This window comes from Henckelia pumila, chromosome 4, assembly GCF_033568475.1.
Source record: "Henckelia pumila isolate YLH828 chromosome 4, ASM3356847v2, whole genome shotgun sequence".
NCBI classification, from domain to species: Eukaryota; Viridiplantae; Streptophyta; class Magnoliopsida; order Lamiales; family Gesneriaceae; genus Henckelia; species Henckelia pumila.
The window spans coordinates 74,862,839-74,879,052 of record NC_133123.1 but is presented as its reverse complement, the minus strand read 5'-3'; the positions used below and the strand labels follow the sequence as shown (position 1 = coordinate 74,879,052).

Genomic DNA, 16,214 nt, shown 5'->3' with positions numbered 1-16,214 from the left:
TAAAAAATTACATCATATTAAGATTTTAAAAATAATATACATTTCATTTTTAAAAAATATAATTTTATATACACGCAAAAGAAACATTGTGTAATTTTGGGATGATATCTTCACTTAAAAAAGAAAAATAAGTAATTAAACGTAAACTTTTCAATCCAACGGCTGAAAATAATCATCTACGATATCAGCGATCCAGATGCTTTAGAGGAGAACTTGATTCGTCGTCATAAAGTTGCGATTCCAATCCCACTTTACCTAATCAAAAGTTGGACGGAGCTTCGCTTCGCTTCTTTTTCACAATCCCGCGAGATTTTTCCTCAGTTTTTCTCCTCTCGTTCACTCTGTGCTGCAGGTACGATCAATTTCTTAATTTTTTTTGGAGTTTTCTAAATACATGTGTTGCGTGGTTGTTATTAGGTTTACTAGATCTGTTTTCAGTTTTATTTATCTGATTGATTTGTAATTAGCTTGTGTTAATCGATTTTTGTGTTGTCACGATGTTTGTTTAATCGAATCCCTTGTTTTGGAAACTATTGCGCTTCCATTTATGTTTGGAGGATTATGATAAGAAATCTGAATTCTACGGAGGTACGAAAAAATCATGTAGTTGAGTTGCAGCTGTATTGTGTCATGGCATGAGAAAATTTTTCTGATCTTTTGCGTTTGGGATGTTTAATCTGTAAGGCTCTTGAAAATAAAAGTACTTTCATTGAAAAGATGTGTGAACTTTGGGTGGAGATTTTAGAAGGTTATGTATTCTTGTTGAGAAATTTGAGTAGATAGTGAGTCCCTGGAATGAAGATTTTGCAGCAACATCATTCATGATACATGTGAACCGAACACTCGATGACTTGTTTTTTATTTGTTGCGAACATTTGCTTATGAAGAAAATACTGTTGTATTCGGATATCGGATCACATTTGAGGTTTTGATAATATGAAACCCGTCCGTTATATCAACTCAATTTCAAGATCTAAATACTCCGTGTGGAAACTGTTGGTGATGTTGCGTGTTTACTAGCTTTTTTATTATTGCCTTTCTCCCTCTATTTTTCTAGGTAGAAAATTAGTTTGAAACATGTCTGATGAAGTTGAGTATCGATGCTTTGTTGGCAATCTCTCATGGTCAACATCCGATCGAGGTCTAAAAGCTGCATTTGAGAAGTTTGGAAATCTTCTTGAGGCAAAGGTTATGAATTATTTAATGCATGGAGTATTTATTTTGATTCTCCTTTAACACCGAGTCCATGTCGTTGAGTGTGGTGTTAAATAGACTTTTGATTATAATCTTTTTACATAATATCTCCATTGTTTGATGATATAGCTGACTTATTTGCGAGTTTCATGAATATCTCTCTTTCCACTCTAAAGAAGAAATTAGAGTATCTAATTGACATCAAGTAGATAACTGTTAATTTTGTTTCAAGCGAGCAAATGGACGTGGGTCTTTGCTCTTGTATCCTCCAATAATCAGAGTGTAATTGCCCCCTACTAATGAACCAATTGAAATTATTCTTCGACTGCCCTCCACCATGCACACAGAACCCCACTCCTCTATCTCTCAGTTAAAGATAAATAAAGAGACAAGGAAGAAATAAGTGGGTGACTAGCATAATTCGGTATTTAGCATGCCTTTTCATCATGCTTACATTTCTTGGGTTGATAAAGAGGAAAAAACTATATCTTCACTGGGTTTTTTGTGTTATTTTTTGGGTAGTTTTGGTGCCAGTTAGCAAGAACCGCTGCAAGATACCTGCCCATTTTGTTTATCAATGAAATCTAATGTCTCGATGGGATCATAAATTGATTTCTTTGTTCAAAGAGGACAAAAACAGGCTTCTTATCATGAGTAGCCCATTTTTTAACTATATAGGTGGTTATTGATAAGGACACTGGTCGCTCCCGTGGTTTTGGATTTGTCACTTTTGATGAAAAGCAAGCTCTGGAAAAGGCCATTGAAGCCATGAATGGTATTGATTTGGATGGTCGAAATATAACTGTTGATAGATCTTCTTCTAACCAAGGGTCAGGAAGAGATTACGATGACAATCGCTCACGTGACCGTAATCGAGGTCGTGATCATGATCGAGGACGAGAATTTGGAAGAGGGCGTGGTGGTGGTGGTGGTGGTGGTGGTGGAGGAGGAGAGTGCTTTAAGTGTGGAAAGCCTGGGCACTTTGCCAGGGAGTGTCCTAGTGATGGGACTAGTGGAGGTAGATATGGGGGCAGGGATGATCGATATGGTGGCAGTGGTGGTAGCCGAGGTGGTAGTCGTTATGGTCCTGATCGCAATGGAGATCGCTTTAGTAGCCGCAATAGGGATAATGGAGGTCATGGAGGGAGTGATCGATACGGTCGTGACCGTGCTGGGCCATATGACCGCCGAGGTGCCGGAGGTCACTGACACGGGTAATTTTGCAGCTCATCTTATATGCAATGTTCTGAGAATGTGTGTTTCGAATCTTCAGTAGCTCGTGGGTTACTGATGAGCTAATTTTCACCTTTCACAGATGAAGATTTTGTGATCCTGTGGCTTATGCTGCTGCCATAGCATGAAGTGTTCTCCTGAAATGTTGGTGATACAAGAACGTTTGATGTGTGAAACCCGGTGCTAAAATATACTATGTTGTGTTCGAAAAGATGTTCTCCTGTTGTGTTTCACTGGGACCTTTTGCTTGTTTGAGTGAAAATTCGAATCTGATCTCCGTTTTGAATGCTATTATTGCTACTGTGGTTGTCTGCTTTCATGCCAAACTACCTAAATGCCGCTGAATTCTTGTAACAACGACAAATGCACGTAGCATGATGTTTACGGAGTTATTTTTCAATGGGAAATGAGGTCAAAATTTTTAATGTGCTCTGTCCAATATGCTATACACCTTCCTTCACTTCCAAACTACCCATAACGATCAAATGAGTTTGGCAGGTAAACATTTCCCTTGTTTCTTAATGTTTAATCGTATCTTACCGTCAAAACTGTTCTCGATTGTAATGTTTACTATATTAATGTTGTTAAACATTTGACAGGCTGCCTGGTTTTTGAATGGCTGTTTTGGAAAGTTGATGATTGGCTTGCTTTTGCTAATTGGATCAAATTAACATATATAGTGTTGAAAAAAAATGCCTTTTGGGTTGCAAAGCCCTGGTTCGAGTACTTGCATCATTAGTAAAATTTGTCTAATGTGAGGTGTGACGAGTTTCTTTCTCATAAAATGTGGCCGGTTTCTGTAGATAATCTTCAACACATAGCAACTGCTGTCTCTTGCTTCATTCCGGTTCTTTGTGGAGTTATTTTCTTGGAAAAAGATCACTGTTCTGTTTCTTTTGTCCTTTGCGTTGCTCAGATATCAGATGTGTTTGTTTCGAGATGCAACACCATCCGCACCTCATTTAGCCTCAGGTTTATTGGAAAAGTTGAATTTTGGAGTAAGCTGGAATGAGGGGGGAAAAAAATGACTCCTGCCCGATATAAGATATATGTTCACTCCTCTGCCACGTTTTTGTGTTCTTATTCCCCAATTTTGGATATGGTGATTATCGAAGCAATCATCTTGTTGCCCCCGGTGGTTACCGTCTGCACAATGTGAAACTGCTGTCGGTTACTGCTATAGGCTCGATTTACCTCTCTTTTCTGTTTGATCCACTGAAAATCATAGATGGGATGCTGGTGAATCAAGTGCAAGGGGTATTGCATTGAACAATTGAAACTACAGCCCCAGAAATTCTTTAAATCGCCCACCGGAACTTGTTTCACACACCCCCAATATTAAATCCTGGTTCCAATTCATGTCTACCATGATCATCACTCTATTTTCTGTTTAAATTTTGCATGCATTGAATGTCCTTTTGTCTGCTCGAAATCTGTCTTTGGATTTTTCATACTTTTATGTATTGCACTGAGTCCGATTTTAGACTACATTCTCAATGAAATTCACGCATCTCCAAATTGTGAAAGGGATTTTTGGGTTTATATTGTGGTTTTGCTCGGCCTTCTTTGTGTTGTGGCGTTTGTATTTCTTATCATTATTTTATTTTGTATGTTTATCAAAAAGCAATTGGTTCCCGATTCGTTTATTTCATGCACCCACTTTATATTTCAATTAGGCAGTATCACAAATCGTGTAGCTTTGTTTTTAGCACAGCATATTATATGTGTCTTTACATATTAACAAATAGAATATGCTATTTGCCAATGTTTTTTTTTTTTTGCCTCATTTTTTTTTTTGAGCTTTCTTCTCAAACTTAAATTTGTTTATACTCGACTAAAATAAATATTCATCTCTCATACTGAAAAGCAAGATCATTTTAGAAATTAGAACAAGGATTCTTTTAAATATTTATTTCACTTTTATATTCTATACATCTTTTTTGAAAGAAGACAAATAATTGGTGAAAATGAAAATCTTTCAGCAATTCTGCACTTGAAAATGAAATACACTTAAAATTATAAAGATATATTCCCATAAAAATATCATCATGGTGGCTCGACTTTTGAATCCAGTTTAGTGACTCCTAAAGTAACATGTCCCGCAGCCTTATTGCAGCCAAAAAGAAATAAAGTTACATATAATAAATAACCGTATGGAGCAAAATATAATTCAGCAGTAAACACAGCCATCAATCAAAAGAAGAAATTAATTGTTCAACAGATATTATCCTATCCGTCAATAAATAATAATATCTATTATCATAAATTTCCCCGACAATTCAATTGATCTTTGTCCATTTGTTCTTCAAAGTGGCATCTCCACTTTTGCACAAGTTTCTGTCGAATGAATGCATGAAGTCATCTCAAGCCATGCCTTTTATCCCTTCCTAATTAATCTTTTATTGAATAAATCAAAAGATTCATCTGTTTAATTGGAAGAATTATTAATACTTTCCTGTAGTTTTAGGCACTGATTGGTCTGTGGATTGGATAATGCATGATGCATAATATAATTATGATAAATGACATACTAAAATAAGATAATGGTGCGTGACATAATTTTTTTTTTATATATATATAAAATTTGAAACAAACAGTGGACAAAAAAAAATTAATCAATCAATGACTATCATCCGCACGGAGCCATCCCTTAGATTATAAATAATACAAAAAAGAAACATGGGTGGAGTGAAAGAGAATCGAGTTGCCCTCTTCACACTCCATTCTTGTGCTTCTAATCTATACAAGTTGTATTGACTTTTGCTTTGACCTTTGATGTGTGGAAAACATGGATAAGTTGCTTTCCATCTGAATTTTTCTTTATCATTCAATCAAACAAAATATTATATTGTAGCCATAAAAAAATTCATACCTTATATTAATAACTAAGCTCGAATATATTAAGTTAGATTATAATTAAATTATATATTTTAATAAAAATAATGCTAGAGGTACAACAAATATCGTGTACAACGATATTTACAACAGATATATCGTGAAATTTTGTTATTATATCGTGATATTTTGCATTCAATTTATCATGAGATTTTGATCAATGAAATTTTTGTATTAAATTTTTTGTGTTATACAAATTGATGTACAAATTTGGTTGGACGTGTAGTTTTAATAAATATTGTGCTATGCATGAGATCAGCGAGAAGAATAATTACTATCGATCATTTCCAAGAAAAGAACACTAGGAAGTGGGAAAAAGTTTGGCTTGTGTTCATATCATTACCTTTTAGTAATTAGTTTCTTCCTTTTCCTCTTCAAATTTGATGCAAAACTTTATGAACAAGTTGGAATTGGCCCATGAAAGGCATGGCATGTCTTGTGCTATCATAATTGCTCTCAATTTGATTCTCTCTTCTCAATCCAAAATTCAAACATTAAAATGAGACTTGCCTTTGGTCACAATTAATGTGGATTTGCACCTTTCACACTTGATCCCTAAGATGTATCATCCATGTTCTTTGCTCATAAAAAAAAATTTTGTTTGGGGGGGAATGATTACTATTGTTGGTAGTTGGAAGTTTTACTAAGCAATGAAAATATATAATTTTGTTGTTCTCTCTAACCCATGTTGCAAAAATAAAATAATAACTATAAATTATAACGTGCGATATATTGTTCAGGCATGATTGATTATATTGCTGGCAATTGTATAATGAAGAACATTATGTGAAAGGCGAACGAAGAATGTGGGGAAATGATAAAACATAAGTGAAAGATAATCAATATCATCCACTTTATCTATGTTATATTTGATCTATTTGTGAGAGAGAAAATTATCTATGCATATTGTAGTTCACATATCGGCATCAAAACAAAACAACATAAACATTCTGGGAATCGGTCGTTTACTGTCAAGATCAGCATGGCCTTGTATTTAACTTGGTGTTTTATTTTTATTTTTTTAAAAAAAAAACATGCATATTGTATACTTTTGAAATATTAACAATTATAAGTCAAAGTTTGACTGTTTGAGGTGATTTGAACATCAACTAGCCCTAAACTAATCGGCCATGTATAAGAGACCTCTTTTTTTTTTTTTTAAATTAATGACGTGAGAACCCGCAGTCGATATCTTTCGATGCGCACTGAGTAAATACATGGACTAACTTAATAGCCTGCAAAATAAGTTAGTCAGGTAATACACCGCACTAGACAAGTTCTTTGCGACATGCTAGTCCAAGAAGGTGTTGGTAGAGAAAATCGAACTCTTGATCTCTGTCCAAGTGTTCACCTACTCCACCAACTAGGATACCTCTCGGGGCATGAGAGACTTCATTCTTGCTTAGTTAGAAGTTTTTTCTAATTATGATTTGAATAAAACCATTAAATTTCTAAGAAAATCCAAATGTTGATTCAATCAAACGAGAAATAAAAAAAATCAGCCAATATTTTCGAGGGTTCTTCTATGATCCACCGGGTGAATTTCACCCAGTGGATCTGGGCAATTCATTGGTCCGGGCCCCACGCACAGGGGCCGAGCCCCACACACAGATTGTATGGGGCCCAGGCCAATGAATGGTGGATGCTGCATCGGATGAAATCGCATAGAATGACCCTATTTTCGAAGCTGAGTAAGCATGACATCTTTTCTGACATAATTTTTGTTGCCTATATATGAGACAAAGTAAATAGGCATGGCTTTACAAAGAATTGTTTTATGAAACTTGATTTCAAAGCATCTTATATATATATATACTTATATATGTGTAGGCATGGGCATTATTTGGCATTCACACCACCAATTAAAAAAAAATCGGGAGGGAACAATTTCAACCTAGGAACTGCAAAAAGTGAAGTATCTGTCATATGTGATATATTCACACAAACACACACACATGTGTGTGTGTATATGTATATATAATAATAACAAGGATACTTGGCTACAAAGATAGGTAAATTAGGTACATCTCCTCCCCTGCTGCAGGTTGAATAAGATGTAAAATAATTCAAATTAGTAACGCTGGAATTTTTTTTATTTCTTCTTTAAAATAACTTGTTATGATAAAATAAAATAAAAAAAAGAAATATAGAGGATGTGCTAAAATTTAATTATTATTTCTTCTTTAGATGTTGGAATTTTTAATTATTTATAATACAATTTATTGGCTAGATTGGACTGGTAGGCCATTGAAGCCATCAAGTTTGGCGGGTCTTTGGTTTCATTGATGATGAAATGACTACTAAGAGTGATCAATTTAACATGTGAAGTGTTTGGACGTCCCATAAGAATGTTACTAATTAATATTGGATATATTCGTTGTGTCTTATCCACAAACATATTAACGAATATTTATTAATTTAGAAACATGAAAAATAATATATATTTTTGTCAGTACATATCCAAATCTGAGTTCGAGCCCGAGCACAAGCTCATGATCTATATGCTAGAATTCAGACTTTTAAGTTGGAGCTCGAGTAACTCGAGTGGATTGGAGCTCGAGCTCAAACTTTACTTGAGCTCAAATTGTCTTATTTGCACCTCTAATCTCAATCACACCTTGAACTTAGCTAATAAAAACCACTAAAGATAATCAGTTTCTCACTTTATCACCTTTAAATTGAAGATCCACTTGGTGGCAAATACAGTTAGCTTATTTCTCTTCAAACAATGAAACAACAGTTTAGGTAGCTAATAGCTATGAGTTATGTTCTCCAAATTTAGGAGTAAATTGCATAATAGAGCAAAGTTTGGGGGTGCATCAGAGATTTCATAAAACTTGATTTCCCAAATTTGATTATTGCGGAAGCTACACACATACTTATGCCTACTCTAACGAAAAGAATATGTAACTAGATGTTCTCAAATATATGAGGATGGTTGCATCATTAATGACGCATGCTGACCTTAGCAACCATTAATCTAAAGGAAAAAAAAAGGAATTGTTTATTTATTTATTTATTTTTCTTATCTTTGTTACAATACAAGACAATTTCCAAATAGCCATCAATGTTGAAAAAAGTTTGAAATACATAAATAAATAAATAAATAAATAAATAAAAGCTTTAAAAAATGTGTTCTCACAACCCAACAACAAAAGCCCATATGTAATTGGGCCCCACAAGCAAAACCCCTGCACGTGAGAATCTTCCCAACAAAATGATTAAATCAATGGTACAGAATTTTGAAGCAACGTCCATCATTCAATATGATTAATTAAAAAAAAAACAATAACAATAAATTTTGAATTTTAAGACAAGAAAAATTATATATATATGAAATAAACGTCACATGCTACACTCGAATTAAATTGGTACAAACATTTGGTGACACAAAACATTAATATTTTGAGATCCTACAAACATTCAGCTACGGGAATTAAATTAAACTAAGCCAAATTAATCTGGCAAGCTGATTTCATCCAGATCATCCAACGACAGGAAAACCTCATCCAAGCATGAGAGCTCAGTCCCGTCATCGTCGTCGTCGTTCTCGTACACTCGGCACATGACCCATTTAGTGTAATCCTACAGCAAAAACAAAAAAAGTTTATTACATTTCATGAGAAACAATTTGAAAATACCCATAAAGATATATATATGTAGTTAGTTATACATTAGTTTAGTGTTTAAATCTTACATTAATCTTGGAATTTCTCCTTGATCTTGATGCTTTATTATTTGTGGGAGCAGAATCAGAGAGCCTATATTCCTCCATCATCCAATTTGTTTTGACTCCTTGAGCTGGTTCCCCTATGTAAAATGCGCTATATTTTTTCATGCCAACTTTAGAGCCCTCACTCGAGTATATCGGCTCTTCCACGCCGAGTGACTGCCAGTACCCGCTCCCGGTAACTCTTACTTGTGTTCTTCTGCTATAGAAGTACCACTTGTTTCCTTCCCCCATAGCTTTACCTACATGCACAATTAATCCATGTTATATATAGTTATTTTATACTAGCGTCGTGTCACACCAAATGTTGTCGATCATATATCTTCATAGAGATCGACGACTGAAAATATAGAGATCGATAATCTAGTATATTCGAATGATTGTATGTATAGAAACTTAAATTGTTTTCAATAATTGAAAATGATCTAGGAAGGACAAATAAGATTGCGACGTTTTTTGAGTTGATATATAACTAGCGAATCTTGATACGTGATGGACGCATGTCTAGCGAAAGCTAGCTAGCTGCGTGGTTCAAATTAAAGCATGTATATCCAATAAATGAACGTCACATCAACACTTGTCGCATACATGCATGCACCTAAAGTACCTGCGTTTGTGTAAAAAGAAGTGTAAATATAAATTAGTTACCACTTAAGTCCCATGGATCATGAGGATAAAGATCGAGATCCGGGATGATATCGGGGTGGTAAGGCAAAAGCGCCGCCTTCCGTTGAAGGAAATGAACTACGAGCTCTTCATCTGTGGGGTAGAACCGAAATCCGGGCGGCAAGTTGCTGCAGTTGAAGCTGCTATAATCTCCCATCAATCCCAAAAAAGAACCAAGAAATCTTGATCAAAGTATCTATACTATATTATTACAACTCGATAAGTACCATAATGTTTGAAGATTGAGTATATATATACATGAAGTGGTGGTGATGAATGAATTCATAATAACAGTGGTATTTATAGTGAGTGGGAGGTGTGGGAGGAGAGAGGGAATGAAGGGGTTTGACGTGAAATGGAAGTTGTGTGTATTTTGATCAAAGATTGAAGCATATGCTTTTGTTTTTTGTATGCAATAATAATATAATAATTATATTATAATAGTTTTTAGGATTGGGTCCTTTTTTCAAAAATTGAAGTACTGTGGTGTGCTGCTGCCACTTCTTCTCACTCGGGCGGCGGGTATAATATTTATTAACAAAACGTTGGATACTTTTCAAGTAACGGGATTTGTTGGCATTTGAGGGAAAACTTTATAAATTGGAAATTTAAATATTGCTAATTAATATTGGCCAAGATTTATGTGGATATAAGACTTATTTGCCCATATTTTACCAATGTAATTAGACCAAATACATTTTGGCCATTCGTTTTGGCCATATTTTACCTATGTATTTGAAATTCACAATAAAAGATTCAAAAATATAACTAGTTGGGAACTTGGGATTTCAAATGCGGTATCAAGTAGATTTACCCAGGTAAACAAATAGATATGTTTTCATGGATTTAAAATCCTTAAGTTCAAATTCAGATGCAACTTTAGATTGTGTTTGGATAGATGAATTTGAAAAGATGATCTCAAATTTCTTGACTTGTGTAGATAGACAAAATTCAAGTGAATTGCAAATCCATTACATGTCAACTCATACAATTATTTCAATAGTATTATAATGGCATGGATTTCGAATACATCTAAAAATGGGTGTCATTTGAAATTCATCTCTCAAATCCATCTTTATATCTATCACTCGAATTACACGGCTTCATGTTGCGGGTGAGGGGTAGAACGGGAATTTCTCATTGGTTCTTTCTAAATTACGACGAAGTTATAACTTATAAGTTGTAACAGGTGTAAGGTATGAAATTATTGTATCTTTGAGTTTGAAATTTTGAGTGCAATAAGATATCTCGTGGACTTGTCATGATGAAAGAGAAAGATGTTGTTAGCTTATGTTGCCCTTTTGGATCATACATGCATGCATGAACATGTATGATGATATGTATTCTTTATTTGAGTGTCATGATATGTGTTATCATAATGATGATGATGATGTTAAATTGTACACATAAACTTGTGGGCCATTAGTCAACTTTAACCATAATTGAGTTTATCAAATAATAGATTTCTTACATTCAATTTATCCCAATTTGTTGTTTGACCTTTCATTCTTAATGAGGTTGAGGATGATTGACAACATTGAAAATGGTTTCAGATATAAATTTTATTTGAACAAAGATTCTATGGTCCCCAAAATAATATTTGATCCTACGTTGGAATTGGAAAATGCTAATCTTTTGCACATTCAAGAATGGGATTTCATATTGACTTGAGCCACTTATCATGGCACATAACCAATGGTTGAAAATTCTTTCGTTTTTCATCGTACCGAGATAATGTTTGCACGAATTTATTTTAAATGATTATTAATTTCTACATATAATTTTCAAACATTTCATTTACTAAAAGTTTGAAAATAATTAAAATAACTTCAAGCAGACACTATCTGAATATGATAATTTTTTTACTGAAAACTTGCATTAACCTTCAAAAATTTTCAAAAATAAATAAATAAATGAAGGATTCTATCTGTGGTACGTTGTATAAAGTGGAGGGGGGTCCATAATTTTGAGTGCAAGGTTCTTCTATACGGCCAATTTTTCTCACTAAAATGAGAACACTTATCCTTCATCCTGGCCTATTGACCGCACATTCTAAGGAAATTGCTCACTTTTGGGTATAAAATGTCCATTTCATGGCCAAACCCAATGTTTTTTGCATTTAGTTTGTTATTACTTTTCATTCGGTTTTAGATCCATCAAATCATTACTTTCACTTTGAATTCCATCATCATTAATTGTACATTATACATCTTCTGTTATTATTAATTCGTACTCATTTACACATTACAGGTATCATAAACATTTCATAAGTCAATTTTGTGATATATATTTCCAACTCGATCCTATCATGAAGAAATATTGTTTTTCATTACATATGGACTGATTGGGCGGTCTCACGACATCTGCAAGAGAGACTTATTCTAAACAAACACACATATATTATATTTGACATTTTATTTAGTTTAGTTTTATTGATCTGAGAAATAGGATAAGAATAATATGTAAAGCTAAAAACTTGAGGTATACATATTCATGTTACATGCACAACAAAAGGCTAGCTAATTAAATTGTGATTTAAGAATCGAAATGAAAGCATACCTACCAAATTATTTCAAAATTGGAGAAAGATAGATCAATGCCCAAGTAGACTATTAGTATTGGTACCCATAGACATATAGATGTCATAATATTTATCTATCATGAGACATACTAAATGAAGGATGTGATTTGAGCCTAATAATTAGGTTTAAACTTTTAACTCCAAATCATTGTACTTTGGGAGCTCTAAAATCTTGTTATTTTCATCAAATGATTTGTAAAAAACAAAGATAAATACCCTAATGAGAAACCATAGATAAGTTAACCCACTGATTTATCATTAATATGATAATATCTAAAAATCTGTAGTATTTTTTTTAAAAAAAATTATCCGATATATTTATTACTTCTTTGCAAGTTTAATTTTTATGTCATTTAATTTCAATTTAAGTCATGTATGCTTCAAATTCGACAATTTTAAACATTTTTTTCTCCAATGTGACTCTACGTCTGTCAGTCACAACAAAAAAACCCAACGAAATTGTCGGTTTCAATTATTGGTGTGATATATCTTTATCTTATTTCTCATTAATTATGAATTTTGGCAAAATATAATGCTGGAAAATAGATAGAATTGGATTGGATTGGATTTGTCACACATTTCAATAAATTCATTATTTATTAATTGGGTAAATATCATATATCATTGCATCGGAGGACTTCATCAGTTTCGTATCTTACTTTGTGCGTGTGGACGCACTGTAAATGGGAAGTCCCTTTCCAATTTTTAGTGGCAAAAGAAATTATCTTTATCATTTTGCGCCTTAATCATTACTTGAACTCACCCCTTTTTGCCTAACTTACTTGCCTTCATGGGAATAAAGGCTTTTGTTAAATAAGGAGAAAAATAAATAAAATCAATCAGTTTAATATAATGGATTCAAAAAATTGATTAAGACTTGCATTTTTTAAAAAAAAAAAAAATGTGCTGAATGGGGTAGTATACCGTATCGTACCGTATCGAAAATGCATATTGTATAATGTACCAAAAATTACGGTATAAGAATATTTTATAATGATATCGCACCGAAATTTTCGATACATATAAATATATACTGATTATGCCGAAATTTTACGGTATACTAAAATTTCGATACAGTATCGGTGAATATGATTTTATACCGAAAAAACATTATATTTTTAAAATTTTATAGATTTATTATTTAAAAATATGATATATTTTTATATATTATTTCGATATCGTGGTATTCCGATATATATCGAAATTTTTAAATTTCATATTGTTATCGTACCAAAATCTTTGGTATACCGAAAATTCGATATTTTTTTAATACGGTAATATCAGTATATCGAAAATTCGATAATTAATTTCTTTCACCCCTAGTGCTGATCGAGTGTGGGAACTCAGGATAGAGCTTTTACGTATAGAAGCCGCTCGAACTTGATTAAACTTTAAAGACCTTTGAACTCGGGATAGTGCTTTTAGCTCGAACTCGATTAAAGAAGACATTTGAACCGCTATAATTTAGAAGCACTTGCTGCTATTAAACTTTCAAGTAAAATATATATAGAGGGGAGAGTTGAAAGAATCAGACACGAATATAGAGATTTTGCAATCTATTAAACACATTATAATTTATATGTTACCACTATATGAGGTGCACAAAACATTTCTATTCGGGAAAAATGTGAGGCTACGCAAAATGTGGGCCCAAGTATTCCATGTTGGGCTTTTTCGTGGGCTTCAAATATCGTGTATAGCCTCATTAGATTCAGCATCGGGCTAATGTGGTTCCCGGGTTTAGTAGGAAATTAAGCTTAAAAAGTATTTTTAATATATACTATAATTTTAATTATATCAACTCAATAAATATATTAAATAATAATATATAACATTTAAGAATAATATATAAAATTTTAGAAATATTCAAGAGAAACAATTTTTAAAAAAAACATTCAGGTGTTTCTAAGGGTTTTTTTAAAATAAATTTACATTGTTAAGTATATAATATTTAAAAATTAACTTATAAATAAATTTAACTAAAAATTAAAATTTTATTTAAAAATTTGACGTACTGAAACAGTGTTTGCAAATTTTAAATATAAATAATTATGAATATTTTTTTTCACAGACAACATTTATCAAACTATGATTGACCACTTTTTCTACATTTTTGCTCCAACTGAAACTTTTTTAACATAACTTAATCGTAACCAAAGTCAGTCACACGGACTTTTCTACAAGTATAGTGGATTGGTCACCTTTCCGGAATCACAAACAAATAACGAATCACACTATGAAATCAAAACAATACATACATACAACCAAAAAAAAACTTGTTCTCATTCTTGAACATTAACATCTCACGATCAAGACTTCTTGTGCGTCACACTTTGACAGTCGCCCTATCTTTCAACAAAGCTTCGGCAGCCCTCCTCCCGGAGGCCAAAGCTCCATCAAACGTCGCGCTCGTCACGTAATCCCCGCATACGTACAACCCCGGATTCAGCCTCGGATCCTCTACCAAATCAGTTGGCGGGCATTGGTTCGGCTGGGCGAATCCAATCCGGTACATTCGCAAGTACCGCCACGACCCAACCGAAGCCTCGCCTAACCAACCCGACAACTCCTTCACCACCCGTTCCGCCAATTCTTGATCCGGAACGGTGTCGTATAGCCCAATAAGAGACACAGACACCAAAGCCTTTCCGGGCGGGGCATAAGAAGGAGCCACATTTGTTGCGAAGAACATGTTGTTAACTATCCCTCGACCCGACCCGTTTAGAAACAGTATCGGATCTTTAACCGGGACCTTTTCGCTGTCTACTGAGAAATACAAACAAACTGTGCTCCGAGCTGGTTTCTTGACCCGATTCGGATCCATTTTCCCTGCCAGAAGATTCACAGCTTCAAACTCTTCAATGGCTACTATGACTCCAAGATCACTTTGTAAAACTTCCCCATTTTCTAACTTGACGATCACGCCCTCCTCTGATTCCTGATCCAATGAAACAACCCTTGAATTCAATTTGATCGAGCCTGGATTCAATTTTCCCGCCAATTGTTGGGGAATTGCAGAGATGCCATTCTTGGGGAGGGTGTTGTCCCCGAGTGCGAGACATTTGAACACGAAATTGAACAGACGGGATGTGGTTTCGAGCTCTCTGTCGAAGAAAATCCCTCCGAAAAATGGCCGAAAGAATCTGTCCACCATCGAATCCGAGAACCCAATTTTCCTCAACAAGGCAATAGTCTTGATTTCATCCGCAGTCAAAATGTCATGATCAGATTGAATCAGAACCCCAATTCGAGTCAGTGCAATCAATATCTTATCAAGAAACGTACCGATGGGATTCGTCAGAGACTGCAAGGCGTCGGCGAAATGCCGCAACGGGTCCGCCACCGTGAAGAAGCTTCCGTCGTAGTAAACGCGCGCGCCGGAGTAAAACCTTTGGAGATCAAGGGCATCGTAATCGAGTAGCTTCTGTGCTTCAGGATAAGCTGTGATGAAAATCTGGAAGCCTCGGTCGAGGGTGAATCCGTCGATAAAGTCTGTACGAACACGTCCGCCCACGGCGTCGGAGGCCTCGAGGAGGACGAAAGGGACTCCCTCGGCTTGGAGGCGAGTGGCGGCAGCTAAGCCGGCTAGACCGGCGCCGATGACCACCACGGCGGTTTTTTTGTTGGGCTGTGGAGGATTGTCAGTGGGTGGGGAGAAGTCGAGGGAGATTTGCTGGGGCGTTGCATTGAGTGGTTTCACTGAAATCAATTTTCTCGAGTTAAGGGAATGCGAGTGGGAAGGGAAAGAGATCGGGAAGGAGACCGGAGCAACTATCATCGGGCTGCGTCTGCGGCGGCGGTGGCGGGAACTTTACGACTGCGCCGCTTTATGTGCGGTTGGCATGGCTTTGTTTATCTGAACTGAATTTCATTATCCCCTCAGCTGGCAACTCAAGTTACTTGTTGGCTAGTATT

At 34.8% G+C, this 16,214-nt stretch overlaps 3 protein-coding genes across 4 annotated transcripts; 1 reads left to right on the top strand and 2 right to left on the bottom strand.

The window, feature by feature from the left end:
* The first annotated feature begins 217 nt into the window (after nucleotides 1-217).
* On the top strand, nucleotides 218-3,437 carry LOC140894574 (glycine-rich RNA-binding protein RZ1A-like). Of its 2 annotated transcripts, XR_012153866.1 has the most exons (5): nucleotides 218-352; nucleotides 1,058-1,188; nucleotides 1,873-2,408; nucleotides 2,510-2,925; nucleotides 3,027-3,437. XR_012153866.1 is itself a non-coding variant. In XM_073303123.1 (4 exons), exons 2-3 carry the CDS (start codon nucleotides 1,078-1,080, stop codon nucleotides 2,401-2,403), a joined length of 642 nt encoding a protein of 213 aa, XP_073159224.1. In that variant the 5' UTR covers nucleotides 218-352; nucleotides 1,058-1,077; the 3' UTR covers nucleotides 2,404-2,408; nucleotides 2,510-3,437. The 2 variants fall into 2 exon arrangements, 1 of the variants encoding a protein (XP_073159224.1); XM_073303123.1 differs by having other exon boundaries at nucleotides 2,510-3,437.
* Nucleotides 3,438-8,667: 5,230 nt separating this feature from the next.
* LOC140894576 (NAC domain-containing protein 104-like) lies at nucleotides 8,668-10,022 on the bottom strand. The gene is made up of 3 exons (XM_073303124.1): nucleotides 9,701-10,022; nucleotides 9,020-9,294; nucleotides 8,668-8,907 (listed from the first exon to the last, which is right to left on the bottom strand). The coding sequence occupies exons 1-3, from the start codon at nucleotides 9,873-9,875 to the stop codon at nucleotides 8,779-8,781; spliced, it is 579 nt and encodes a 192-aa protein (XP_073159225.1). The 5' UTR covers nucleotides 9,876-10,022; the 3' UTR covers nucleotides 8,668-8,778.
* A 4,399-nt stretch (nucleotides 10,023-14,421) lies between these two features.
* On the bottom strand, nucleotides 14,422-16,175 carry LOC140894573 (15-cis-phytoene desaturase, chloroplastic/chromoplastic-like). The gene has a single exon (XM_073303122.1). It carries the CDS (start codon nucleotides 16,075-16,077, stop codon nucleotides 14,626-14,628), a length of 1,452 nt encoding a protein of 483 aa, XP_073159223.1. The 5' UTR covers nucleotides 16,078-16,175; the 3' UTR covers nucleotides 14,422-14,625.
* Between the last annotated feature and the right edge of the window lie 39 nt (nucleotides 16,176-16,214).